Below are 26,216 nucleotides of genomic sequence, written 5' to 3' on the forward strand. Positions count from 1 at the left end.
TCGCTTTGGGATGTTAAATCTCCATAAAGTAAACTAAACTAAACCACACTAAACTAAACTGAACTATACTAAACTACACTGAACTATACTAAACACACTGAACTAAACTACACTAAATTAAACTAAACAACACTAAATTTAACTAAACAACACTCAGCTAAACGTCTAACTAAACTAAACGTTTTCTTTCTTTCAGTTTTTTTTTCCCCCCATGTACGCTTGTTTCCGAACGCTCTTCGCTGCGTTATTCTATCGTCACTTGTTCCGCGCTGTTTTGCCCCCCACACAAGCTCTTCTCCTGACTGTGTTTGGCGCAGGCATTCCGGCCATCCCGCCCCGCAACCTGTCCATGGGCCGGACAGGCGGCGGGGGCAGGACGGGGCACCCCGCGGCCACGGCGCCGCAGTCCATGCACGCCCAGGACCAGGAGCCCGAGTACGAGCCCACCTGCCTGGCGAGGACGCCCTCCGGCTCCCTCTTCATTCCCAGCGGTCAGTGCCCCCGCTCACTCGCTTCTGGGCCAGCGTGCGGATTTTTCTTAGTCCGAACCAAGAACATTGTGTGAAGCTTGTCCTTGAGGGTGGCCTTGGCCTACCTGGAGGAATAAAATGAATATTGCCGGGGCTGGGTTTCGAACCCGCGGCTTCGCGAAGAGATCAGCTTCGCAGGCCACTGCACGAGAGCACTATGCCATCATCACTTCGCCGCAACCGATTGCGCCTCGTGTTAAATGAAGCTCAAGCTAAATACAAAGAAAAACAATGAGCCAACCAGGCTAAACACATACTTTCGAAAGTATGCTTTCGAACGTAAAAACCCTACCACTTTTTTTTTAGTTTAAATTTATGACAGCAGGCGTTACCGCTCATATATGACAGCCGGCTGCTACCCGGCGCTTTTCGGGCATAGAAACTTTTACGAACCTTTTGAAGCGCTAAGACAGCGAGCGTACTACTATAGGTTCGAGTGTGTTCACGCCTGTACTTCTCATGACGCTCACTGGTCTGGCCCATCAGTTATCGCTGACCCCACACAGGTAGGTTTCCGCAGAAATACAGGGGACGTACAAATATGGAGAATACTTCTATTCGGCGTTCATTGTGCAGCTTAAAACTATGTGCCCTCATGTGTACGGCTCCCTCTGCGTAGGTGCAACGCTTTCCATGCGCCGAGTACCGTCCGTCCCGGAAAGAATCTTGCGAGTGGCTACCCGTCCCCAGGTGCAAACTACGCCTGAACTACGATAAAAACTGAGGCGCATGCGAGCAAGTAGAGAATTCTGCGACATTTTATAGCATTTTGCTAGCGGAATCCAGAAATGTCTTCACCTTCACTCTTGGCGAACTATGACAAGGTGGTGATGCTCTGCATGCTCTCACTGAGCACTGAAAGGGGGCGAAGGAAACGTTTCTTGTTCAAAGTGCAGTAAGAGAGCAAGTGAAGCAAGTCAGTGCCTCCGCCTGCGGCTGCAATTGCACGGCGCCTTGCAAGAGCTGTATTAATTATTCCCGTTCAAGGGACTTTCTTTGTCAGTATTACACCTCATTTTGCCTGTCTGTTTCTGGTGTGGCCCTGAACACGGAGATAAATCGGTTTTGCGCTGAACGAAGATGACGCTACGATGGCAGTTTCCTTCCTGTATTCCTACCGTAAAGGTGTGACCTGATATGAAGGTGATAGGCTGCATCTGGCTAATATAAATAAAGGTGTTTCAGCACTGCAACACGGAGGAGGCGGAGAAGAAACACAGTACATGTACTGTGTTTCTTCTCCGCCTCCTCCGTGTTGCAGTGCTGCAGAGCGCCACTTGCAAGCATTCTGCGCGCGATCATACTCTCGTCCGTTTTTCCACTGTGGTCCTGCATGGACGCTGAACGACCGTCTGGCCGACGCTGCCGTGATATTACTAAAAAATTGCAGAGCTCTTTACTTATGTGTAACCCCGCGCCGACATATATGTGCTTTTGCGCGCGCATCGTGAACAACATAACACGTAGCGACGAGTAAACAAAGTTTATGACGCTCATAGTGAAGGCAAGGCACGTATGGCCAAGCAGTTAGGAGCAGTCATTCTCCGAAAATTGAACATCTCTCATTGCAAGAGAACAGCAGCAATTCTTTGTTAAGCAACGGCACTAATGGTACCCTCACACATGCATAAGCTTAAAAAAAGACGGGGACAAAGGAGAGACGAGGCACACACAACGAGGCAACACAGTCATTGTGTGTGCCTTGTCTCTCCTTTGTCCCCGTCTTTTTGGCTGGTTTTTTCTTAAGTATGTACCAACTAACCCAGATTTCAACTCTCATGCATAAGCTCCTGAATGGAGAATAACAGCAGCCCCGAAAATTTCCGCTGATCTCAAGGCCGCCAGTTCGATCCCGGCCGTGGCGGCCATCTTTCGAAAGCGGCGAAACACAAAAACGCCCATGTGCTGCTCGATGCCGGCACACAATAAAGAACTCCAGGTGGTCTAGATTAATCCGGAGCCCTCATAGCTCATGTGTGCCTTCGGAACGCTAAGCATCACAACTTACAATTTTAAAAAATCTCACTTTCCATTTAACCCCCTAGGGTATTGCCAAAAACCAGGGGACAGTTACAACTTACAAGCTTGCAGTGCGCTGGCATGCAGATGCTTTCCGCTGCCGTCATCAAGAGGTTTGCGTACTCTCTTGATGGGTCGTTAACGCGCCTCCCAGTTTGTCCAAAGTAAAACTGGCCAGAAGTTAACGGGATCTTACAGATCACTCCTGCAGCGCATGGGACATAACAATCTTAGTGCTGCTTACCGCAGACAAACCTCTCCGAGTCACTCCTGCCTACCATCGGACACAGTTTTGAAAGTCTACAAGGCGCAGAAAAAAAAAAACGGTGTCTAAGAAGAGGGCCGATGCGGGCTGGTTGGTACTCGTTCCCTGTGTCCCGTCTTAAGTGCTATTGCGCCTTTCCGTCAACGGCGTCTACACCATGTTTTGGAGGCACTCACTTTTTCATGAATGTATGGTTAGACTTCAAGTTTTTTTTTTGCTTTAACATGCTCCTGGGCATTGGCGTCCTCTTCCGCATGTTTATCCCCCTTGAGCTTGGTCAAGGTTGCGCTTCTAGACCACGCATCTACACTCCAAAGAGAAAGGAGTAAAAAGGAAGTAAACTGTCCTCTAGCGCACATCCTTTTATGAAACGGCGTGCGCTAGAGGACGGCTTCATCATCATCAGCCTGACTATGCTCACTGCAGGGCAAAGGCCTCTCCCATGTCTCTCCAATTAACCCTGTCCTTTGCCAGTTGTGGCCACCGTATCACCGCAAACTTCTTAATCTCATCCGCCCCACCTAGCTTTCTGCCGCCCCCTGCTACGTTTGCCTTCTCTTGGAATCCACTCCGTTACACTTAAGGACCGCCGGCTATCTTGCCTTCGCGTTACATGCCCTGCCCAAGCCCATTTATTCCTCTTGATTTCGACTATGTCATCAACCCGCGTTTGTTCGCTGACCCACTCCGCCCGCTTCCGATCTCTTAACGTCACACATATCATTTTTCTTTCCGTGGCTCGCTGCGTTGTCCTTAACTTAAGCTGAACCCTCTTTGTTAGTCTCCACGCTTCTGCCCCATAGGGAGGACAGATTACTCCCTTTTTGTTCCCATAAGAGCGTATTCGTGTTTCGAGCGTATACGCGCCCGTACAGAGAACCAAGCAGCCCCCCAAACGCGTAAGGTGTGTATCGTTGCTCTGTCCATGCAGCGCACACGCCCAACGCCGCACAGGGCGCGCGTCCGACTCATCGTTCCGTCGGCGCTGCACGCCGTCCAATGTCTCCGCTCATCCAAACCTCCAGCGTCGAAAACGCCTCGGCTAAACAATGGCCGCCGACCTCGCGTCGCCGCGGGCCATTTTATAGTGACACGCACATTCACTCGCGCAGTCACTCGTCGACCCCCAAGGAACGCGCGCACAGAAAAGAGGGGACGAAGCGAATTTACAGCGGTCGCGCCGCGCGGCGCCCGGGGCGCTCAGTTCAGCTCCGCGGGGCTGGAAACCCGCCGAGCAGGCAGCATCAACCACGCGGATAATGGCCTGGCGCGGCTTTTGCTCCTGCGGACCTGCTGAACTCGAGGGCTGTCTCGCTGAACACGCGACGTTATGCGAATAGCGCGGCGGTGGCGATGAAAAATAAAAGACAAAAGAAGCTATCCGGCTCCTCGGCAGCAGAACCTAGCTGGCGAGCGCGTACTAATGGTGTCCCCCGCTATTCTTCTTGTCCAACGTTGCTGGCAGCGTTTTCTGTACTCCGGCGTGTTTTCATTCACGTTGTTTAGCTGTCACCCGCGGAGCAGTTCTTTCTGGCTTCTTTATTTTTGCCTCGAGAGGCTGTTGTACTTGAACGCAATTTTTCGGAAGCTTCAGCGCCTGCTACGAGGGCCTACGTGTAGCCACTTTCGGAATGCGATCATGAACCTGGCTTCAGCTAGATGGCGCTTCAGGAGAATGGAGGAGGGGAAAGCCGGTGCGCGGGACGGTGCGCTTCATTGTCTGTGGCCAACCCGCAAGTGTCATTAAACATCCAAGCCCCCGAACAGCAGAAGCCGCGATCTTCCGCAGCAGCAGCGCGAAGCCCTTCCTCTCTCCCACAGGAGCTTTTGCTCTCCCTCGTACGGCTTTGTCATTCGCTGCTTAGTTTTCCGGCCGCAGCGTGGGTTTACGCTGCCTTTTCTTGGGGGGCTGTCGCCGAGGTGAACGGCGTATCCCGGACATTAAACATTCAAAACTACCGTAAGGACCAGCGACAACACGTTTAAGGGAGACGTTCTAAAATACGTGCCCTGGCGTTTCCCGCACACATAAGCTGCTTTCTTTCTTGCACTTTACCATGTAAGGTTTTTTTTTGTTTTATTTAGTCTTTTGTCCTTCCTTTCCCGAGCGGGTTTATGTAAAGAACCCACCGGCGGAAAATGCGCCGCTCCCAGCTGGCGGGGCTTCAACCCGTCAAAATTTCCAGCGCGGATAAGAGCTGAGTGGAGGCGCTTAAACACACACAACAAAAAGGGCGAGACGGGCCATGGCGAGGCGCTCCTGAATTTGGATAAGGCAGCACCGCCGGGCTCTCCATGAATCTTTGAAAAGGCCCCCAAGCCTTTCGCCCCGGCCGCGTTGGCTGCCGACGTCGGCTGTCTTAGCCGCACGACGGCGGAGCTTAGCGGGGCAGCGCCAGGTCGTTGCTTTGTCGTTGCCTCATGGTGCGCACACGGGCAGCCGAGCCCCGACGGTCGCCGGGAGACGGCGGGGTCCTTACTTTCATTTTGTTTTTCCTCCGCCGTTGCAGACCTGACGAAGGGCCCTGGCTCTCCTCAAGGAAAGGCTGATTTTCGGACGTCGAACATCATCCAGGACGAGACGAAGACGAATCCTGACAGGCACGTACACAGTTGGTTACCAGCTCATACTTCTTCGGGCGCATTACCATTTCAAAGGACCATTACCTCGGCATCGTGTCGTGCGTTGGTACCTCAAAGAACTTTGTAGCTCCTATAGAAAACTAGAGAAAACGCATTCAGCTCATTGTGGATAGAGCATGGGACAACAAATTCAAAACCAAACGCTGTTCGGTGCGTTATGTATGCTTGTGCCGCTACTGCTTGTGTAATGTTAACTCATTAAACAGATGTAAGTTCTGCCTTTCTTTCTTTTTGTTTTGGTTAGTGTCCGCAGATAAATGAAATAAAGAAAATCAAAGAGCAAATGTGCTACCTCATTTTTGCATATGTTATGTAAGGCCAGTGCAACATTCTCCCAAGGAAGGGCATCGAATAAAAAAAAATCTTGGCTTGTTTTTTCCTTTCTTCGATACTCTATCCCAAGCGTTACTCTATATTTATTTACAGAGTTCAGTCCCGTAGGTTCCCCGGTTAGGCTTAGTGATAGTGCATCTTTTTAAGCTGCGGCTTTTTTTTTTTTTTTTCCTAAGGTCCACTTTTCTCTGTAGGAGGGGGGAAAAATGAACCGAAACAGAAGGACTGCATCAGGCGGTGAACTACGCGAGAATCCTCTGCGCTAGGGATGGCATTTGCGTGATTGAGGAAGGTAGAACTCAGCACGCGTGCGCGCCATCGAGCAGCGCAGCGCCTCACCGCGCGTTCGCCTGCAGGCTAGGCTACGGCGTGGCTGGCGGTCCCGGCGGCGGAGGCGCAGCCGTGGGCATGCCGCTGCGCAACCACGTACGCCGGCCACTCGCCTCCAGCCACTTCCCGCACTCGCGCATGCACCTGCGCAAGACGCTGTCGTCACGGTGCTCCTGGAAGTGCGCAGCCATTGCCGCCCTGGTGCTCTCCGTGGCCCTCGTCATCGCTCTCGTCTACTTCATAGGTACGTGCACCTGGTCGACCACCGATTGATTGATTGATTGATTGATTGATTGATTGATTGATTGATTGATTCTTTAGTGAGTTGCCAGAATATGTATTCTCTTTGACCTCTCGCGCTGAGCTAAGAAATGCGCTGTTATCGCTAGAAAAATTGTAACCAGAAGAGCTTCTAACTTTCTGCCTATTTTTTTTCTTCCCTTCCCAAAGTTTTTGTTTTCTGCACTGTGTATATGTAATCGTCGGGTTGATTATTTTATTGTACAAGTTTTAGTGCACCTGCGCAGGGCTGTATATTTTCTTTTGTTATATTTCGTTCTCTATCTGGGCATATTGCGTACTTGGATTGTAGCCACCGCCGGGCGATATCCTACATGCCTACATTTCATAGGCGACGTCCTAAATTTCTATACAAGCCAGATAGCAAACATTTACTTGATAAGAGAGGTGTGAAGTGCTCTATTAAAGGAGTTTAATCCGTACAGAATAGAGAGCATTGCGGCTACCGTGGCTAGATCTAGCCACCGTATCACGGTGCAGCGAAGATTCCGCGGCAGTATCCACGTTTTCGGCCCAACACTAGGCGAGCCTAATATGAAACCACATCTTATCGGCATTGCCACGGTGGATAAAGCAATCCTTAAGAAACTCTCTTAGAAGGTGGCGCCTCTTCTCCCTCTAGATAATTTTGAGAAAGAAGGAACATCTGGGCTAGTTGGTACGGTGACATAATGAATAAACAGCGCTAAAGACGAGGACGAAGAGCAAACAGGACGAGCGCTGAGAATTTTGAGAAACTCTATCCGAAGAAGGGAGGTGTAAATGCCCGCACTAACCGGCGCCTGTGGCGGCCCCTATCTGGGGCTTACAATAAGGTTTCGGTGGACGGCGGCGCCGACCAGTGCCTTGATAAGTGAGGGTGCTGGCACAGGGGGGGTGCTCGTGGATGCGCAAGTCCAGAGAAAACAAAAAACAGAGCTCGAGTTAAGGGAAACGGCTAAAGCAACATATTGTAGGCGTAACTGCTCCTTTTTTCCCTGCGTTTGGGCAAACTACATAAGGGACGACACCGGTTGTAAAGCCCACTACAACCTCCTAGGCTTTACTTCTGTTTGACAAAGAGTGGCTCGGGACCCGTTTAATGTTGCCCAATGTTCACTTTTAAGTGCAGTGAGAGCGTCCTGCATGTCGAGCGTTTGAAGCACCCTTGCACAAGTCTTTACGTAATTTAAGATTCTTTGCCGCTCAACCCACCGCACACAATATTTGACGTCGCTCAACTTTGGATCTGCCCCTTTTCGTCTTTTTCCAGCAGTCCCTTTTCTCAGCTGGCAGGGCGGCCAGCACCGGTGCCCCGTAGTCATCGATGACGCGGACCCGTCTGCTGCCGGAGAAAGCTACAAAAGTACGTACCACCGGGCCGACGTCACCGACACGGCTCGACCGCGCCGCCGGAGGGCGGCACCACCTCCGCCGCGCCCCCCTTTTCCCACTGCCATTCCCACTAACATCGAAGGCAGCGGCGAAGAACCGCCCGACCTCTGGCGCCCTCACGAACCTAGCTCTAGGTCACAGCGAAACCGCGGTAGCCGCAGTCCCCCTCACGAGTCTCAGTTCGAAGCGGACACGGTGATCGTTATACCCGAAGATCCCCCAGCCACACGCGTGAGCCGCATGCGCTGCGTCTGTAAGCGGTCTTTCCCCGATCACGTGGAGCCAGCTCATGCCTCGACTCCGGCTTCCAGACCTCCCCCGGTCAAGAGGTCGGAAGCCGCTGAGGCCCCCTCTCAGGCTCCGCGTCCCGCCACCCTGTTAGGTTCTCCCGATCACAACGCGACCAGCAACGAAATCCCCATGTCTGTGCCTGACGACGGCGAAGGTAACGCTGCTGGCGATTCTCGCCGCGGAGACGAGGTCACGGATCTCGAAAAAAACGTGGTCGAGCTCGACGGCGGCGGCGGCTCCCCGCCGCTGCCTCAGGGTGCCGAGAGAGGTCGCGACGTGTCCCCGCGCCTTCCGGCTTCGGAGAGCGGTGAAGAGACCTCGAGCGAACAGGCGCTGTCCGAGGCGGACGCCTCCGAGTTCCTTACCGTTCCTAAAGCTGGGCTGGACGATGCTCTTCCAACCGCGTCACCCGGTCGGGCCGGCGATGACGCGGAAACTAACCTGAACTCGATTGAGCATGTTGCCGGAGCTGAGATGGACGTAGACCCTCGGCTGGGTGTCGGCAAGGAGTCTGGAGTCTCCGGACATTCGAAAGCTGTCACTGCCGCTGCCTCCGGGTCCACAGAGTGGCCTAACGATCTGGGTAAGTGGAGGCCTTCGCATGCCGGAGCGCGCTCGGAGGGAGCTTCCATAGCGAGAGGGCGACGCCCTAATGTGGGAGGTGCTTCCCTTCTGCCTTGCCCTGCTCATCGAATCCTCTTCGCGATTGTCGCCTCCGTCTCTGTCGGCGCTTTCCGTCCGCTGGCCTCACTCTTCACGCCTACTTGTCTGCTTGTCGGGTGCGCGTCCGCCCTCCGTTCGCCGTCCCGGCGCGTGTGCTTATGTGGACCGCTTGCGTGTCGTCGTTGTACGTAGCTTGTGCACTGATCGCTTGTCCTTCTTCCTTCGACCTGTTGGCTGGTAGCTTCCGCTTTGATAACTTAGCGCGCTCCGTGCTTTTCATTTTATGTGCTTACCGCGTAACAGTCAGCGTGTGATTTTGGTAAGCATCTTAAAAGGGGCTTTCACAGAGTGGACGTTGCAAAGTAACTGCAAAGTTCGTGCGCTTGCATTTGCCCTCAGCGTGCCGCCGGAGTTTCTGGCGCTTCATTCATGTAGCGGGAAGAGTATTTAGAAGTTAGACTTTATCGGAAATTTCGCATTTCGCAATGTTTATAGATGCTCTGCAGCTCTAATTTAGCCTTGTCAGTGATCTGCGATAGTTTAAAAGGTCTATTAATTTTAAATCTTTATTTGCTAATTGAAAAGTGGAATATGATCGTACTTGCACTACGCAACTTACAGCGGTACTCTCCCTGTCCCGCTCTCGCTAGTGGTACGAGTTGCGTCTTTGGTTGCAGTGAAAAAGGTGCGCGCTTACTTTGCGCCGACGACAAAGGAAAGAAAATAAGTTTTAACCTCTCCTTATCATCGTCAAGTTAGCACACACCTATTTCACGGATCTGTGAACCAATATACTACCAATAAGTGTTACTTGGTTTGCAGATACGTGATACGCCTTTTCAATTATGTCGCGACTAATCTGTACCAGAAGCGAATATACAGATCACTCCTGGTAGGGTCGTTGAGGGGGGCAGGGGGGGGGGGGGGGGGGGGGCTCTGTTTGAGCCGTGTGTTTCGTGGACATTTTCTTACCTAAACATTGGGTTAATACAGCATAGGTTTTCTATGTAAAATTTCTCGCTTGGTGAGGGAGCCTTCCTGCCTCCTTTCTCATAAATTCACCCCTGCTCCGTGCTGTAGTCAGCCATTCACCAGCGGCCGGTTACGTTAGTTTGGATCAGAAGAGCTACTCCTGGGGCTAGTTGGTATATCATCCTTACGTTTTGGAAAGCGCTAGCTTCTAACAAGGAGGGTACACGCACAGGACGAAGCGCTTCGTTGTGTATGTGTGTATGTCCCGTTTTTGTACGCAGCTAGAGCTTTCCGAAACGTAAGAAAGTTTAGATCGGCGCGGCTCGTAACGAGTGCGTCTCGTCCGCCGGCAGGCCCGTCTGTTCTGCCGCCCAAGACGCTGCCGCCGAGCAGCGAGTCGTTCGCCGACATGACCGTGGGCAAGCGGCACAGCAAGGTGGTCGCCTCGTACGGCCACTGGAACGTGCAGTTCCATCAACAGGAGCCGGGTCTAGTCAAGTTCAACTACACGCTGCCCACGGGCGCCAGCCTAGGCATCTACGGACGCCGCAACAGCGTGCCCACGCACACCCGCTACGACTTCGTGGAGATCCTCTCGGCGAGGGACCGGAGGCACCGCAAGGCGGCCAAGGTGCGCACCTCCCCTGCACTTGCCATTGCACACGAAAATGGCGTCACACTGGTTGCGACAACGCAGTCTGTCCCGAGTTCTATTCGGGTAGTATTCTCCAACCTGTTAGGGAAGGACAACGACAGTTCCTCGTGCTGTTCTGTAACAACCTCCTGGCAAAGAATTCCTGACATTCTCACAAATTTCGCCACAAGAGGCGGCCGGAATGTCTTTCGTGAGGAAAAAAAAATTCATGAAAATTCCGGTGGAAACAGCTCAGAAAGCGACAGAACAGAAGGTGACACAAAAGAGGCGCTGTGTTGCGGCGCTTTATTTTCTGTCTTTCATATTTTTTGCGTTCTTTCTGGCAGAATTATCGCCAGGCACCAACTTGCCCAAATCGCTATTAAAAAAAAAAAACTTCCCCTGAATTGTTTTTCCGTCCCCAACGGCGTTGTACGAGTAGGAAAAGCAATTTTTAATTTCTTCCCTGCTTCGATGACTAAAAGGTTAACGGTGTGCTGCGCCTCTCGTGAGACCCTCGAAAGCAACCCAGTCGGCACAACCATTGGATACTCTGCAACAGGTATTTTAACGGATATTCACTGCCGCGTGCACCGGGCCGTCTCCATTTTAGCTAGCGCAAAGGACAGTACTTCAATGAAAAAAAGGCAGTCAAATTTATTTCACGCTGAAAATCTCAACGCTGGTTGCTAGAAAAGTCGTTCAAGTTTGTTGCTGTTAAGGTTGTTGCGTTTTCGTTTATTCTAATACAGCGTAAGTACTAGGTTGGTTTTGTTATTTTGTGGGGTTTAATGTCCCAAAGCGGCTCAGGCTATGAGAGACGCCGTAGTGAAGGGCTCCGGAAAATTTTAACCACTTGGGGTTCTTCAACGTGCACTGACATCACACAGTATACACGGACCTCTAGCATTCTGTTTCCATCGAATTGCGACCACCGCGGCCAGGATCGAACCCACGTCTTTGGGTTAGCAGCTCAGCACTGTAGCCGCTGAGCCACCGCGGTGGCTGTAAGTACTAGGTGGTAAACGCCTCTTCTTCAATACTGGTAATTCTTAAAAACCCAAATGTACCCTACGTCGGTTAGTTCTAACAGTGGTCGAAATACACAGGAGAGTTTGTTCGCAAAGCCTGAATAAGTCTCCAAAAATACGGTGGACATACGTGGACGAGCTCAGATAGTGACCAAGATCGTCATACTAAACCGCGGTAGAACCCCGTCTAGCAGATGCATCTTTATCATCTAACGTCCACAAGCATGGCAAGCGGAGCACAATTTCTTCTGATAACTCCGACTGCACGCAGCATGTAATATTTCTTTTCCATCTGGCGAGCCGAGCAACTTTGGACTCTTGCAGTTTACGTTAGGCACGGTAACGTTAACGTTACAAGCAGACGAGTTGCTGTTTGTAACCGTTACGAGCGTATGTCGTCTTTCTTACGTCCCTGTGTTTTCCATGCTTTACGTCTACCGTGGATTACCAACTAGACCGCATCCGTAACTTTCTAGCTAAATGCGCCGCCGCGGTGGCTCAGTGTTTATGGTGCTTGGCTGCTGAACCGGAAGACACGGGTTCGATCCCGGCCGCGACTGTTGAATTTCGTTGGAGGAGAAATTCTAGAGGCCCGTGTACTGTGCGATGTCAGTGCACGTTAAAGAACCCCAGGTGGTCGAAATTTCCGGAGCCCTCCACTACGGCGTCTCTCATAGCCTTAGTCGCTTTTGGACGTTAAACCCCATCAATCAAGCCAAAACTTCCTAGCTAAATACCGTTACTTTATCCGTCTCACATGTAAGTACGGTAATTTGGTTATGCCTCTTACGCTAGACCCACGTGGTGGCTCAGTGGCTTTGGCACTCGGCTGCTGATCCCGAATTCGCGGGATAGAATCCCGGAAGTGGCGGCCTGTGTGCTGTGCAATGTCGGCGCGCGTTAAGAACCACAGCTGGTCTGAATCACTTCACGTCCCTCATAGCCCGCCGCTTCGGAACCATAACTCCCATATACCACATGCATCACCTACACCAAGCCATATAGCTCTCCTACTATCATTAAGAACTTCAGTATTTGGCACTAATGTATAGCCTTTCTCAAAAGTTTAGAGCCCAGGGGGTTTGCCTGTAAGCTATTTACGGGGCAGTACCAAAAATCTTCTTTCGTTTGGGAGATTTTCATCACCAAGGATGCATTGTAAGCCACGCGATGTGGCTCAGAAGCAAATACCCTGGGCTCTAAACTTTTGATAAAGGGGGTGCTTGCGTTGAAATTCAAAAGCTTCGGGTGGCAAAGATAGTAATTTTAAACTTCTCAAATGTAATTTTGCAACTAAGAGTCTCTTGAGCACATCGTCTTAGTGAGACATTTGAAGGAGAGCACGTGAGGCAAGTTCGTTCAGTAATGACAGCAACGCATTTTTCGTAAGATATAAGCTCGAAACGCGCGTAAATATGCGGCTATGTCATGGAAAAAACACACGTCGATATTTCTTCTCTTGCGGTTCACTCTGTCGCATCAATTGTGGGAGGGCACCACGCCGCGTTCACTCATGACGCAAGCGGTTTTTGTTCCCTGTCTCAACAGCAGGACAGCTTCAACATGGAATTCATTCACTTCCTGGACCTCGGTCGGTGGTACATTTCGCTCTACAACGACGGCGACCAGCAGCAAGAAATCTCCTTCATCAGCGTGGCCACTGGTAAGTGGATGGCCGTTTGCACTCAACCACCTGCAACCACACCATGGTCGCAAGTCTGCATGACGCAGCAGCTGCAAAAAAAAGTGTCGGCTCTCTTGTCCACATTCGCGGAAGGGCGCAAAAGTATTGCCCGAAACTTTTCAATTTCAAGCACATATCACTTAACCAACCGAATATTGATTGAGTCGTCTGATTAATTTAGGATACCAAGCAAGCGCGACATATGACTGCAAACAGTGGCAGAGGGAGAATGCCGAACAAAACGAGTGTCAGTGCCGTCGCACCGTTGGTATCGGGTGGAAAATTATAAAAGACAGTACGAAAAATCTTCCTGCAGTTGCATATATCGGATACTCATCAGTTTAAGTCACGGCAATAATAACACCTGAGAAAGTGCTTGCGTAAGAAGGACTAAGTGCTGGTCTCCATCCAATTTTTTATCGCGGATGGAATGGTTCACGCGAGTAAATGTCATTACTTATGAAGAAAATAAATTTTGATAGCGCCGGGTCATCGGTTCGAAGCTCGCACTTGTTGAACCCGCATGAACATAAGCTTAACGAAAAACTGGTTATGATAACAGGGCAGGGATTCGTTGCGAGCACGATAGGAGACCAACGTCAGCGATGGCTCTTGTGCCTGTTCTTCGTTGCAGATGTATCGAGCCTCCCTTGCCCTTACGATTGCCATGGGCACGGAACCTGCAACATGGGGAAGTGCGACTGCGATCAGGACTACGCGGGCGAAACTTGCGCCTACCGTGAGTTATGCTTCTCGCTTTGCTCGTTTCTGCAAACTGTTCCGCATCTTTGGCATTTTGTCTTGCTCGTCTATCTGTCTATATTTAGTGTCTGTCGTATGCGGTCAACTTTTAGACTAGCTGACAATTTTCTTTGATGAGTCGATCTTATTGCTGCCTGCGTGTTAACAAAGTAATTAGACAGTTATATCTTAGCTCGATCCGCGATCCGCTACCGTGATCCTCTTCCACGAGGCGCCACTGCGCATGCGCAGAATAACCTGAGGCCGCCAGATGGCGCCACGTGCCCGTTATCCTTAGTTATCTGCGTGCGTGCCTGCCGCGTGGGGACCAATCAGCGCTTACTCACTGGTGCCCGCCGAAGCGGATCACGGTAGCGGATCGAAGAGCGTGCTATGCGTTAACTCTCAGTTTTGCAGCGTAATCATGCGTATTTCCATTGTGCGGAGCGTTCGTTGGGCCTGTGAACTGTACCACACGGCTCCTCCGATCTGCAATGGAGGCCTGGGCCCTTCTTCAGAGACGCGGCGCGTGCGCAGGCGTGTGCCCGGTGCTGTGCAGCGGGAGGGGTCAGTACACCGGCGGCGAGTGCGTCTGCCAGCCGGGCTGGAAGGGCCGCGAGTGCCAGCTGCGCGAGGACGAGTGCGAGGTGGCCGACTGTTCGGGACACGGGGACTGTCTGGACGGCGTCTGCCGATGCTTCCCCGGATACAAGGGCGCCCACTGCGAGGAAGGTCGGTCATTCATTCATTCATTCATTCATTCATTCATTCATTCATTCATTCATTCATTCATTCATTCATTCATTCATTCATTCATTTCCTCATAGGTCTCACGTCCAGACATTACATGAGGGAGTGGGTGGTTATGGCAAACAAAGATAATACCACCTGATCACATGGTTATAAAGAAGGGCACGCTTCTCAAAGCAAAGTGTTGATAGAATACTACGAGGCTTTCTAGTTGCTCACATTCTCCGCCGGCAAATTTGAAAAGCATTTGTTACCAAGACTTGTTATCTTTAACTGTGCTGAACCTCAGCAGCAACTATGTTGAGAGGACTTACTCCGACAGTACTCTCTGACCAAATTTATCCGACTAACATTTAATTATATAAGCCATAACAAAATAAACCTGAAAGCGGATTCATTATAATTGTTTAGGTGCAATTTCACTGTAAAAGAAAACTCCACTTAACGTGCTGCTGTACGCAAACGCCTTGACGACACCTTCAAACCGACTGGTTAGTCCGGTCGTACGGTGTGCTCCTTAGAAGAAAATTCATCTTTTTCATCTTTTTCATCTTTTTCACTGAACATCTGAAAACCATCAAAACCAACCCTACCGAAATCCGTGAAGCTTCTCCGGCCAAGCACATTGCTTAGCAATCCCTCACCGTGTGCGGCGGCGGCGACCCCCGCAGTGGACTGCCTGGACCCCGAGTGCTCTGGCCACGGCGTGTGCGTGAGCGGCATGTGCCTGTGCCGCAAGGGCTGGAAGAGCAACGACTGCAGCGAGCCGGACAGCGACGCCCTGCGCTGCCTGCCCGACTGCTCGGGACACGGTCAGTTCGACCTGGACCTGCAGCGATGCGCCTGCGATGACCAGTGGACCGGCCCAGACTGCTCACAGGGTCAGTGCTCAGCACCGGTCGTTCTCTGGAAATAGCCATAGGCTCTTGTTACGGGCTCTCGATAACTGATGAATAATTGGCATGATGACTCATAACTAATAACTGGCACAAAGAATAATTAGTGCAGCGAAAATGGTCAGCTGCTTAAATATGCGCCTTCACTTTATATTCGAACGTAGCTGATGAGCTTCTTAATAACCTCTAAACCACAGATACAATATGCTCATGGAGGACACAATGCGCACGGCAGAAATGTCAACACTAAATAGAAAGTAAACAATAAACAGTAAATAAAAAAACAGTAAGGGAGGACATAAAGACGCAACAATCAGCTCGTAATCATAGATATATGAAGGTAAAGCACAAAATTGTTGCGCAAATGTCAGTGCTTGTGCGCGGTAATCAAAACTGGCCTCTGAATGTTCAGACTTCGTCGAGAGCATGCAGGCCACGGCGTTCACGATCGCAGCAATCGTCAGGCCTCGTGGTTGGAATTCAGTGGCACTAATGGTGCTCCCAGCCTATCCAAACTGAGCGATATATTACTGCTCACTCTGAAGAGCTCAGCTAGTAGGTGCGAACTGTGTTTCGTATACTTTCGGTCAAGGCTGCACAGGCTAGGAACCTGCACGTGAATAAACGGCGACCCAGGGTCGCCCCTGGGCTCTCACGAGGTTCTGGCGACGCGCTGTTCCAGAGAAGTGCGACCTTGACTGCGGGCCGCACGGCCGGTGTCAAGGGGGCGAGTGCATCTGCATCGACGGCTGGACGGGACCCAAGTGCAACGAGAAGCTCTGCGACGTCCGCTGCGTGGAGCACGGCCAGTGCAAGAACGGCACGTGCCTCTGCATCCAGGGCTGGAACGGACGCCACTGCACGCTCGGTACAGGATTTCAACCATTCTTCACGCGGTCAGAACTATACTTTGTCCTGAATGGCAGAAACCGTCTGTGCGCATATTTTCCCGTCGAAACTCATGGTTTTACGATGAAGCGTCCGCATAAGTGACCTAAAGGTTTTACTGCCGTCGATATAGTTTCTGTTCAAAGAAGCGCTTCAGCATCAGTTGGCAGGCGCTTTTGAAGAGGAGTAGGCCCTGTAACCGACGGCGTTCCGTTTTCTGCACCGATACTGTAAAAAAGGATGAAGATTTTACTTTTCACTGATGTCTTGCAGTAACAGGCCATGCGCGCCTTCGTGCTGAACATCATGCAGCAGGTTGATTTTTTTTCCCCGACGGTTTCAGCTTCTTTCAAATGTGAAATGTTTGAATGGACGGCGAAGAGCAGTGCAATAACCAGTTAGTTTACATTTTTTGACCAGGATATCTTGAAACTTCGGTATTGTCCTGGCGAGCATGTGTGTGCATATGTGCGTTCGCATGTGCGCGCACGTGTCCGTGCTTGTTCTTATCGCGTTTTAACAAATGTCTTAACATGCAACCGTTCGTTTAAGTTTAGTTTTGTATACACAGAGTAAAATCTAATACCAATCACCGAGTGCGAACCCCGTCGTGTCATTTTTTGTTGCGAAAGCAACACTACGCTAGTCGCCGAGCCATTTCGCGGAGCCGAGGAAAGGCCATACTGCGCATGCGCGAGGAGCAGTGACGTTACATGGCGCACAGCTGGCGCGCCGCCGCCGTCGCTGCGCGGGTGACTCAGAGGTGTCGCCGCTGCGCTCGCCAGTTGCGCATGCGCAGTAGCGGCGCATAGCTAGCGTGCCGGGGCCGCCGCCGCTGCCGCGCGCTCTCCATCGCTTCTCTCTCCTCTCCGATGCGCAGTAGAGGCGCACAGCTAGCGTGCCGGGCCGCTGGCACGCCAGCTGTGCGTAGTGACGTCACTTGCTCCTCGCGCATGCGCAATATGGTCGTGCAAGAGCACGCGAAACGGCGAGACTGTGGGCAATGTAGCTCACGCAACAATAGATGGCTACGCGCAGATGTTGCTTTCGCAATCCTCCAGGCTTAACCAGAGCTAAACCACAGCCAATTTTTTTAATGGCTTACTGCCATTAAAGCGTAATACAACTCACGTTCGCCTATTTTCGTTTTCATTGTCTGCAGAGGGCTGCCCTCATAGCTGCAACAGCCATGGTGACTGTATCATGTCGGATGGAGACTGGCGATGCAAGTGCCACGGCGGCTGGGATGGTCTGGACTGCAACGTTCCTCTGGAAAAAACGTGCGACGACCGCATAGACAACGACAATGGTCAGTTGCTGAAATATGCATCATCACATTATATTCGAACATGAGCGTCTTAATAACCTCTAAAAAAGACCGGGAAAACGTACTTAGACGTGCGACTAACCAATAATATTTAAGGAACCAATTGTACTTCGTATTTTCAAAACTATTTGTGTTGATTGATTTAAGATGCGTCGCATGAGATTCTTCATTCACCGTGGGAGTACCGCGATATGTTGACGTCAGACCGACGCAAGGCATTGCCTCCGAGCTAGAACAAGCTCAGCGACAATTCCTGACCCTATGGAAAGACAGCGCAGTGAGGGCAACTTTCGTGTTTTGTTCTTCGTAATTGACTCACTTCCAGTGTGTGCCTGCAAGGAATCGGGCCTCCAAGCTGAACTCTGCGATTTATGAATTCGTAATGGTACCTAAAAAGCCTCCATGGCTAACTATTTCCACGGTCAAACTGCGACGTGTTCAGTGCGATCGTTATGTTAAACGTTATGAAGGGAAGGTAGAGGTAGAGGTCAGAGCGCAGGCCCGTTCACACTCGTCGGCGTAGTGGGCGTTGACGACGTCAACTTTGTCGTTGTCGACGTCGTCGTTGTCGTTGTCGACGTCGTCGTTGTCGTTGTCGACATCGGCGTTGTCGACGTCGGCGTTGGCGGCGTCGACGTTGACGGTGTAACCGGTTGTCCAAGTAGCGGAACGAAACGCCACCGGGAAGATAGCTGCCACGGGAAGATACCGAAGGGTGGCTATAGCAGCATAATACGCAACCTGCGCGGTTGGCCGGTGGCGAATGAAGAGCAGCACTCAAACTTCGTGTACCGACTATCATGATTGTCTGTCAATTTTTGTAACTCGACTTGGCTTGACGAAGCAGCGAGGAAAGAAAAAAAGTGAGAAAAGGATTTAGGGCACATTACAGTGCATGATCATTTCAGTTTTCTTATACTACTTCATGACAATCTCTCGCATGTACCAGTCTGTAATGAGATCGGTTCTGGAGTACATTGATTCCAGGGAGTCTGTTTCCTAGCTGCAAGCTGTTTTCTTCAGTGTTAAGCGCCAAAAGTAGTCTGTTACGCGTGCGCATACTAGGCTGTGCTGTCAAGAGTATCAGAGGTCAGGTCCGAGCGGGTTTGTAGAGCGGCATTGTATAATAGTCACTGCGCAAGTAAGCAACGGCGCTGGTACGAAAATCAAGCCTAACTGAGCCGGCGCATCCTGCATGACGGCTGCGAATAAAGGAAGAAATTAGTCGTTGGCCTGTCCTTGCACTTTTCACCACGCCATGTCTACTTACGAACGGTGTCTCGTAAGGTTGCCACCTAAACTATTGCTCGAAAAATAACGGTAGAGTGCTCTGCAACGATTTCTGAGCGAGATATGTGCCTAGGAATGCTAGCACTTTTCTGGGCCAATTTCCTTCCAGAGATGCATCTTGTTGGAGTACGATTTTTTATCTAAATCGAAATTCGTTGTGACGAAACGGCTTATAACGAAATATTGGATATAACGATGGAATTACAATTCCCCTTGGAAGCTCGGTCAACACGGGATGTAACGAAGTCATCGCCGGGCCCCTTCAACTTATAACGAGGTTCTAATTCCAAAATGCACGCGCCGCACGGAAATCGTTTAGACGTCAACGCATGCCCGCTTACGAGGCTTTACCTTGTGCCCCGTCCACAGATGGCCTGACTGACTGCGCTGACAGCGAGTGCTGCTCACACAAGGCCTGTGTGAAGAATCCGCTCTGTTTTTCCTCGTCCGACCCACTGGATATCCTGCTGCGGAAACAACCGCCGGCGGTGACGGCTTCTTTCTTTCAAAGGATGCAGTTCCTCATTGAAGAAGACTCAGTGCAGAGTTACGCCAAGAAGGATGCTTTCAATGACAGGTATTGGTCAAGCGCTTACTCTTCTCCGGCATAGCCTTTTTTATTCTGTTGCTACTCTTTCGCTAGCAAGATTCATGTCCATGTGTACGCAGCTGGCATGCTTCCTATGCTGGAACAGCTTTAGCTAGTAAACATCTAACTTCAAGCTTGCTGATAGCGTTGTGTAGCAACGTGTGCAAATGCTTTAAACTGTGCAGTGTGATTGTGCTCGAGTGCTGCGCAATGCCTTTAGCCCCGTGTCGTTTACTTGCAGGTGCAGTGCATGCGAAATGCCAGCTTTCTCTCGCTAACTTGTGCGCCAGCGTGCATGCTTCTATCTTGCTCTGCATCCAATAACCAAAGACTTCGTTTCTTTACCTGCTGCTGCTTCAGTGTGATACGGAATCATTTCAATGCAAGGTAGGTTCGTGTTTGACCCTCTCTCTTTCTATCTCTTTCTCTCTCGTTCTATGCATGCAAGATCTGCTTTCCAGACTAATTGTTGTGAACTGCGATAAGTTTTAGTGCAAATTTGAGAGGCAGTGTGTATGTATGTGTCGCTTTTGTGCGGAATATTGTTCCTTGCTTATCAGCGTAACTGTTCGCTGCGCCAGATGCGAGCGAGTCTTCGGGAAGCGCGAGAGGCGGCCGAGGCGAGTAGTTGCGACATTTGCCAGAACTCGCTCATTTCACGACCGTGCAAGAGAGTAGCCGCGTCCTTGCTACTCGCAATTGACGGTAGCCGCTCGCGTGCCTCGGTGACTGTTGCTCCCGATAAAGCGGACGTTCTGAATGCGCTTGGGGTTACTTTACAGGCGCTCGCAAAAGTTTTCGGAACAGGGAAGCAGAGAAAAAAGGGAAGGTGTATTTCCTCTGAGCATTATGCGTGAGGCCTGGAAGGGAGACGCGCACTGCGCGGGCTGGACTTTCATGGTCGGACGGGCACCCTGATCCCTAGCAACTCGCTTAGACTGCGAGAAGAATGGGCTTTTTTGTGGTTTTCGTGTTCCGAAAATCTCCGAAGGGATAACTGCATCCTAAGTCTGCACGAACACTTCTCCTTCCATTGCCTTGTTTGCACGTGTTGTCTACTGCTTTGTCGTAAACCTACCTTGCAAGCGTGCTTTGTAACAGGCTAGTAGGTCTGTTTTGTCTGGTTGTTGCTGCGTGTCAAAGTAACTATGCGCTCACCGGTATTTGTTACCGCAGCCTTGCTTACTGCGAATTGCTCTGACGCTTGGTGCTGTATGCGCAACCATGTTCAAACTTGTCGCGTTTTCATTTACAGCCGGGCCTCTGTCGTCAGAGGTCAAGTTGTAAGTTCCTCCGGAAGTCCGTTGAAAGGAATAAGAGTCGGAACTGCCGGAGATGGCTTATTCGGCTTCACAGTTACAAGAGACTCTGGATGGTATGTAATATCAGAATTTCGTATTAGCATTTCCTTGCGTGCGAAGTTATTACCCGAGCAGCAGGCTGAAGAGTGGAAGGAGCAAATATGCAATGATATTGTACCCTGTAAATGCTGAGGAAAAGATATATGAACATACACACTTGAAGGTGAACCTCAGTACCGAAGAACTTCAGTATAAATCTTTCAGTCAACAGTCAACCTGGATGAGTTCATAAAAGCTAGTTGTGACAGACGTTTTCAAAATTATTCAAGCTTCTGGTATCACTGACAGTCAAGACTTTCCCTCAAGAACCCCCAAAGGGACAGCCATAGTGATTCAATCAAGACACATGCCTGCATGTACCGTTAGCGATCGCTTCGTATACTTACGAAAGCCTGTTTCGTTCGGCCGCTTGCGTTTACTTAGACTTGCCCGTTCTTGACCGCACCAGGTTTGATTTGATGGTCAACGGTGGTGGAGCAGTGACGCTGCAATTTCGACGGGATCCGTTCGACCTTCACGAGCGGACCGTGATGGTGCCTTGGAATGAAATCGTTGTCATGGACCAGGTGATCATGAGCCTCAGTCAAAACAAGGCGCTGGAGAACCGAGGACTGGCCTGCACCGACCATGACTACGACACCATGAGGCCTGTCGTCCTGGCCACCTGGAAGCACGGATTCCAGGGCGGGTGCCCCGAGAGGAGTGCCGTCCTGGCTGAATCCCAGGTGCGTCGCAGGGCAGGGCTTTGCCAGAAGGTCGCTTAGATTCACAAGCGCCACACTGTAGCATTACGAAGTGCGATAACCCGCTAGGGGCCCCTGTCTGTCTGACTTTTATTTCATTATTTTGCTGTCAGTGCTTTCTTTTTCTCAAATCCTTCCCTGCGCCGTTTTTTTTTCTTGACTTGATGTCGTTGCTTTCTTCAAAGATCAGATCAAAATTGTTTCGTTAAGCCTTCCTTTTGACAAAAGCATGGGTAAGCAGTTTAAAGTTGCATAGAATCCCGAGTTGGTGTCCGAGACAAGTGTTCAGGGCCCAGATCCTACTTCGGTTCCGTCTCCTAACCGTTCCTTTACGGAGTGACGTAAAAATGACGACAGCGAACTACGTGGGGAGAAAGAAGGGAAAGTCAACGGCCAATCGGCGAGCGCCCGACCTCGCGAGAGCCCGGCCCACGACTGCCTGGATTTTTCGGGGGCCGTACACTAAAATATAGGTTTGTTTTAAAAAGAAATCGAATGCAACAAATAAATAGTAACACATATTATTTAATAAGAAGTCGCAATACGTGCAAGAGAGTGCAGTAAACAACTATTTTGACGTTTCTTTTAGTGCATGTTTCTCCTTCATTTCGGTAGATGGTGTCGCATGCGCGCGCGCGCGCGGCACCATCTGTGTCATGGAGGAAAGAAAACTAGGAGAGAGCGCGCTCAGCCTCTGCAAGCTCTCTCCTCTGACGACGCTGCCGAGGGCCCTTTTGCGCACCGACTCTTGGGAAATAGGCCCTCCACAGTTACCAGACTGCAAACCAGCGGTGCTTTTTAGCGACCGTCCGTGCTCCGATGTAGCGCAGAAGCACAGCGCCTGTGTTGCAGCTTTGGCGGAATGCGTACCGAGCTCGAGGTTGTCTGAAGGCTCCGCGTCTCAACACTTCTGTTGATGACACTCTTGAGTTTTTGGGTGCACTATAGAGGGCGCAGTGGCTTCCAGCGCGCTCACGGCGGACGGACGTGTTTAACGAGCGCTCCCGCGCGCTGCGCAAGATTCTATTTCTCGGGCAGGCGGACTTCGGCCCGCCCATGGGCCCGCCGTTCTCTGCTATTTTCGAGGCACAAGTCGCGCCGAACACGCTCGCGCACATACGCGGTTCTGACGTGAAATTCAGCAGTGAAGTATTTCTCTCTCTCGCTGTCGAGAGAGAGTGCTGGCAGCTTCACGTCTGCCCCTGCGCGGGGTCTCCCGGCCACTGCGCACAATCACTTACAAAAAGAAGTAAACTGCTTGTACATAGCCGCGCGCACGTAGCGTCCTGTCTCGGACTAATCGCGCGCGCGGCACATTGCACTAGCGGCCGGGGTGGGGCGCCGAGGTAGCACCTGCACTACCTGGCGAAGAGCAAGCGGGAAGTCAAGCCCGCCTGCTCGATGAACGCACAGAGGCTCACCATTGTTCTGTCACGGGTGCGCGCACTGCCGCGCGGCCACAGGAGCGCTTCCAGACTGTCCGGGATAATTCCCAGCGCCCTGAAGGCCGCGAGCATCTCGCGACGCGGCACTGCAGAAGCGGCACAGCGAACGAGCATGTGCTCCAATATCTCCACTGCGGCGCAGTCAGCGCACGCGTCGCTCGGGGATGGTGGCCGCTGCGGCGAGCGAGCAGTTTGTGCTCATCACGGAGCCGTCAGTGAACACAAGCAAATGGTTGCGCAGTTGCTCGTAGAGCGAGAGAGCGAAACCGAAACCGAAATCCGGCTAAGAGCTACCGCTGCATTGTCACGTGAGGGCCTTTTTCCCATGATGCTTTCCATTATAGCCGCCGCGGTGGCTCAGTGGCTACGGTGCTCGGCTGCTGTCCCGAAAGACGCGGGTTCGATCCCGGCCGCGGTGGCTGGAATTTCTTTGGAGGAGAAATTCTAGAGGCCCGTGTACTGTGCGATGTCAGTGCACGTTAAAGAACCCCAGGTGGTCGAAATTTCCGGAGCCCTTCACTACGGCGTCTCTCATAGCCTCAGTCGCTTTGGGACGTTAAACCCCATAAACCAAACCAAACCTTTCCATTATATTTTTTATGACTAGGCTTCACGATTGTGACGTCATGCTCCCTCCTAGTTTTTTCTTCCTCCATGGTCTGTGTGCTATCGGCAGCGGTAGTATATTCTAGGCACGATAGTGGTAAAGTGAGCAGCGGTTCCCGTGAAGAGGACCATGCCACCAAGGCAACAACAACAAGAGGACCTACTCGCCGCGGTTCCTGTGCCAGCAGGCGGAACGGTTCCTTTCGGCGCCGTGGCCACGCCCCGTGACGTAGACGAAAAACGCGGAGCTGCCTCCGGAAGTTTTTCGTCACTCCGGACATGACGACGGTCGGCCAATGAGAAGGGGCGAAAGGAACTGGTTCCCGAACGGAACGGCAGTGGGATCTGGCCCCAGGTCGGAATCAAATGCAGACAGCCGCTTTGAACATAAGAAGCCTTTCGCCTTTTTACGTGAAACTATAGAGAGCAACAGCCTTTCCGTAGAAAAGGTCCTGCGCAGTGTATGTTAATCGGCTGATTACCATCGAAACGAAACTTCCCAATGTAGCAAATAGCCATCAGGGAAGAAGCGTAAAGATTTGGGCGAGCAAAGAATGGCGCGGAAGAAAAATACTACGACAAGATATATCTCACACGCACACCCACACGTACGCACGCTGTCAACTTTTTCGGCCGCGCCATTTTTCGCTTAGCTTAGCCATCCGGGGAACTTACTGTTGTCCCTTAGCACTACTCTAACCTTCCGAGGTTGCGAAGCGCGGCATCTAGGGGGCAGCAGCCGTCTCTTTCGCTTGCCGTGCTCACGCGCTTCAAGATGTGTGGTGCGACATCTATCAGCACGATTCATTCAATAATTGTGCCTAAGTGTTCATGTGTATTGTGTTCCCATTGTGTATTTAAGAAATGCTCGGGAATGAAGATCTATACGCTATGGTGCAGCTTTTCCTCTCACTCTTCTGCGCCTAACGCGGGCGAAAAGGCTGGCAATCTTGGCTCCTCGTTCATGTATACTGTGTTAATACTGTAACGTGGCGGCCAGCCGAAGAATGAGGCGTGGTGAACCATGAACGAGAGATGATTTAATGGCCGCTGGCCTAGCGCGAGCGCTCCGCCCCGCACCACTGCCAGCTTCGTCTTCGTCACACTACCCGGGGCCTCCGAGCGATCGTCCCGATCGGCGACGAACAGACGGCGAAATGGCGATGGTCTTGAGTGGGGGGTTGAACAGGATGTAGAAGATAGTGCAGTGCTGGCCGCCACGATGAGAAAGATGAGAGAATGAGTCCCGGTCCACGAAGCACCCGGGCCGGAGGGTGCCAGGAGCTGACGGCCGAGGTCCGTGGACGCACCGGACGGCAGGGGCAGGGGGGCGGTGTCTTCACGTGTGGGTCTTGGGTCTCGGGTCGGTGGGGTCTCGGGTCGGTGGGGTCTCGGGTCGGTGGGGTCTCGGGCCGGTGGGGTCTTGTGTCATCGTGTCTTGTGGTCTGGGCGGGGGACGGGGCTGGGGTGAGCGGCGAGGTCGGGTCAGGTCCGGCGGGCTGGGGCACGGCCGGGCGGCGCGGACCAGGCACTCACGGCCGACGTCCACGGCAGGCGCAGGACACCGAAGCTGCGGAACCAGGATGGCGATGAAGGGACCCCAGCACCTCACACCAAATGTAACGTGGCGGCCAGCCGAAGAACGAGGCGTGGTGAACCATGAACGAGAGATGATTTGTAATGGCCGCTGGCCTAGCGCGAGCGCTCCGCCCCGCGCCACTGCCAGCTTCGTCTTCGTCACAATACTGAAGGCTTAAACAACGACAGACCAGCTCGAATCATGGAGTAAATCTGTGCTGGTGATCAATTAACTCTTTGATTTTAAAAAAATATGTTTTATAACTACACGGTGGGCCCTGAGGCTGGTGGTAGTTAAGAGCAACGAATTTATTTAGACCATCTGGAGTTTTTTTTTTTTTTAACGTGCGCAGATAGCAGTGTGAGGTTTCGAAGTATTCGGTAATCCATCTGAACATTCATAGCGCCACAAATAAAAAAGCGCTCGTGTGCTGTTCTTTTGTTGCGAAAGCAGCACTACGCGAGTCACCGAGCCATTTCGCGGAGCTGACGAAAGGCCATAATGCGCATGCGCGAAGGGCAGTGACGTCAAACGGGGCACAGTTGGCACGCCGCCGCCGTCTCTGCGCGGGTGACTCAGAGGTGCCGCCGCCGCGCTCGCCAGTTGCGCATGCGCAGTAGCGGTGCATAGGTAGCGTGCCGGGGCGCCGCCGCTGTCGCGCGCTCTCCATCGCCTCTCTCTCTCTCCTCGTTGCTCTCGCAATCCTCCAGGTTTAACCAGAGCTAAACCACTGCCCATTTTTTTTCTCCCCGGCGTGTTTGTTTCGCTATGAAAGTACACGTGCACTGATAGCTCTCAGTATACGGGCGTTTTCGCATTCAGCCTTCGCGGAAACGCGTCCGCGACGGTCGGGAGCGAACACGCAAGCGTGCTCCACACCCGAATGCTGTAGTCACGGAGCCCCCGCGTTGGCGGTTCGTGTGCAACTGAAA

General features: G+C 51.7%; 1 protein-coding gene across 6 annotated transcripts in view; it reads left to right on the forward strand.

The window, feature by feature from the left end:
• The window catches only part of Ten-m (teneurin transmembrane protein Ten-m), a 552,868-nt gene that overhangs the window by 507,491 nt on the left and 19,161 nt on the right, over positions 1-26,216 (forward strand). Inside the window, exons 5-19 of one of the 6 annotated variants that reach the window (XM_089566254.1) lie at positions 318-491; positions 5,325-5,415; positions 6,147-6,364; positions 7,673-8,668; positions 10,074-10,351; positions 12,934-13,048; positions 13,704-13,808; positions 14,348-14,542; positions 15,232-15,441; positions 16,139-16,324; positions 17,507-17,653; positions 19,331-19,538; positions 19,911-19,937; positions 20,806-20,925; positions 21,360-21,636. In XM_089566254.1, coding sequence (XP_089422380.1) covers positions 318-491; positions 5,325-5,415; positions 6,147-6,364; positions 7,673-8,668; positions 10,074-10,351; positions 12,934-13,048; positions 13,704-13,808; positions 14,348-14,542; positions 15,232-15,441; positions 16,139-16,324; positions 17,507-17,653; positions 19,331-19,538; positions 19,911-19,937; positions 20,806-20,925; positions 21,360-21,636 — 3,347 coding nt within the window. The remainder of the gene's footprint in view (positions 1-317; positions 492-5,324; positions 5,416-6,146; positions 6,365-7,672; positions 8,669-10,073; positions 10,352-12,933; positions 13,049-13,703; positions 13,809-14,347; positions 14,543-15,231; positions 15,442-16,138; positions 16,325-17,506; positions 17,654-19,330; positions 19,539-19,910; positions 19,938-20,805; positions 20,926-21,359; positions 21,637-26,216) is intronic. The other 5 variants (XM_089566255.1, XM_089566256.1, XM_089566258.1 and 2 more) reach the window with 5 other exon arrangements.

Source organism: Amblyomma mixtum, chromosome 1 (genome assembly GCF_055824585.1).
Source record: "Amblyomma mixtum isolate Tamu chromosome 1, ASM5582458v1, whole genome shotgun sequence".
Classification (NCBI taxonomy): Eukaryota; Metazoa; Arthropoda; class Arachnida; order Ixodida; family Ixodidae; genus Amblyomma; species Amblyomma mixtum.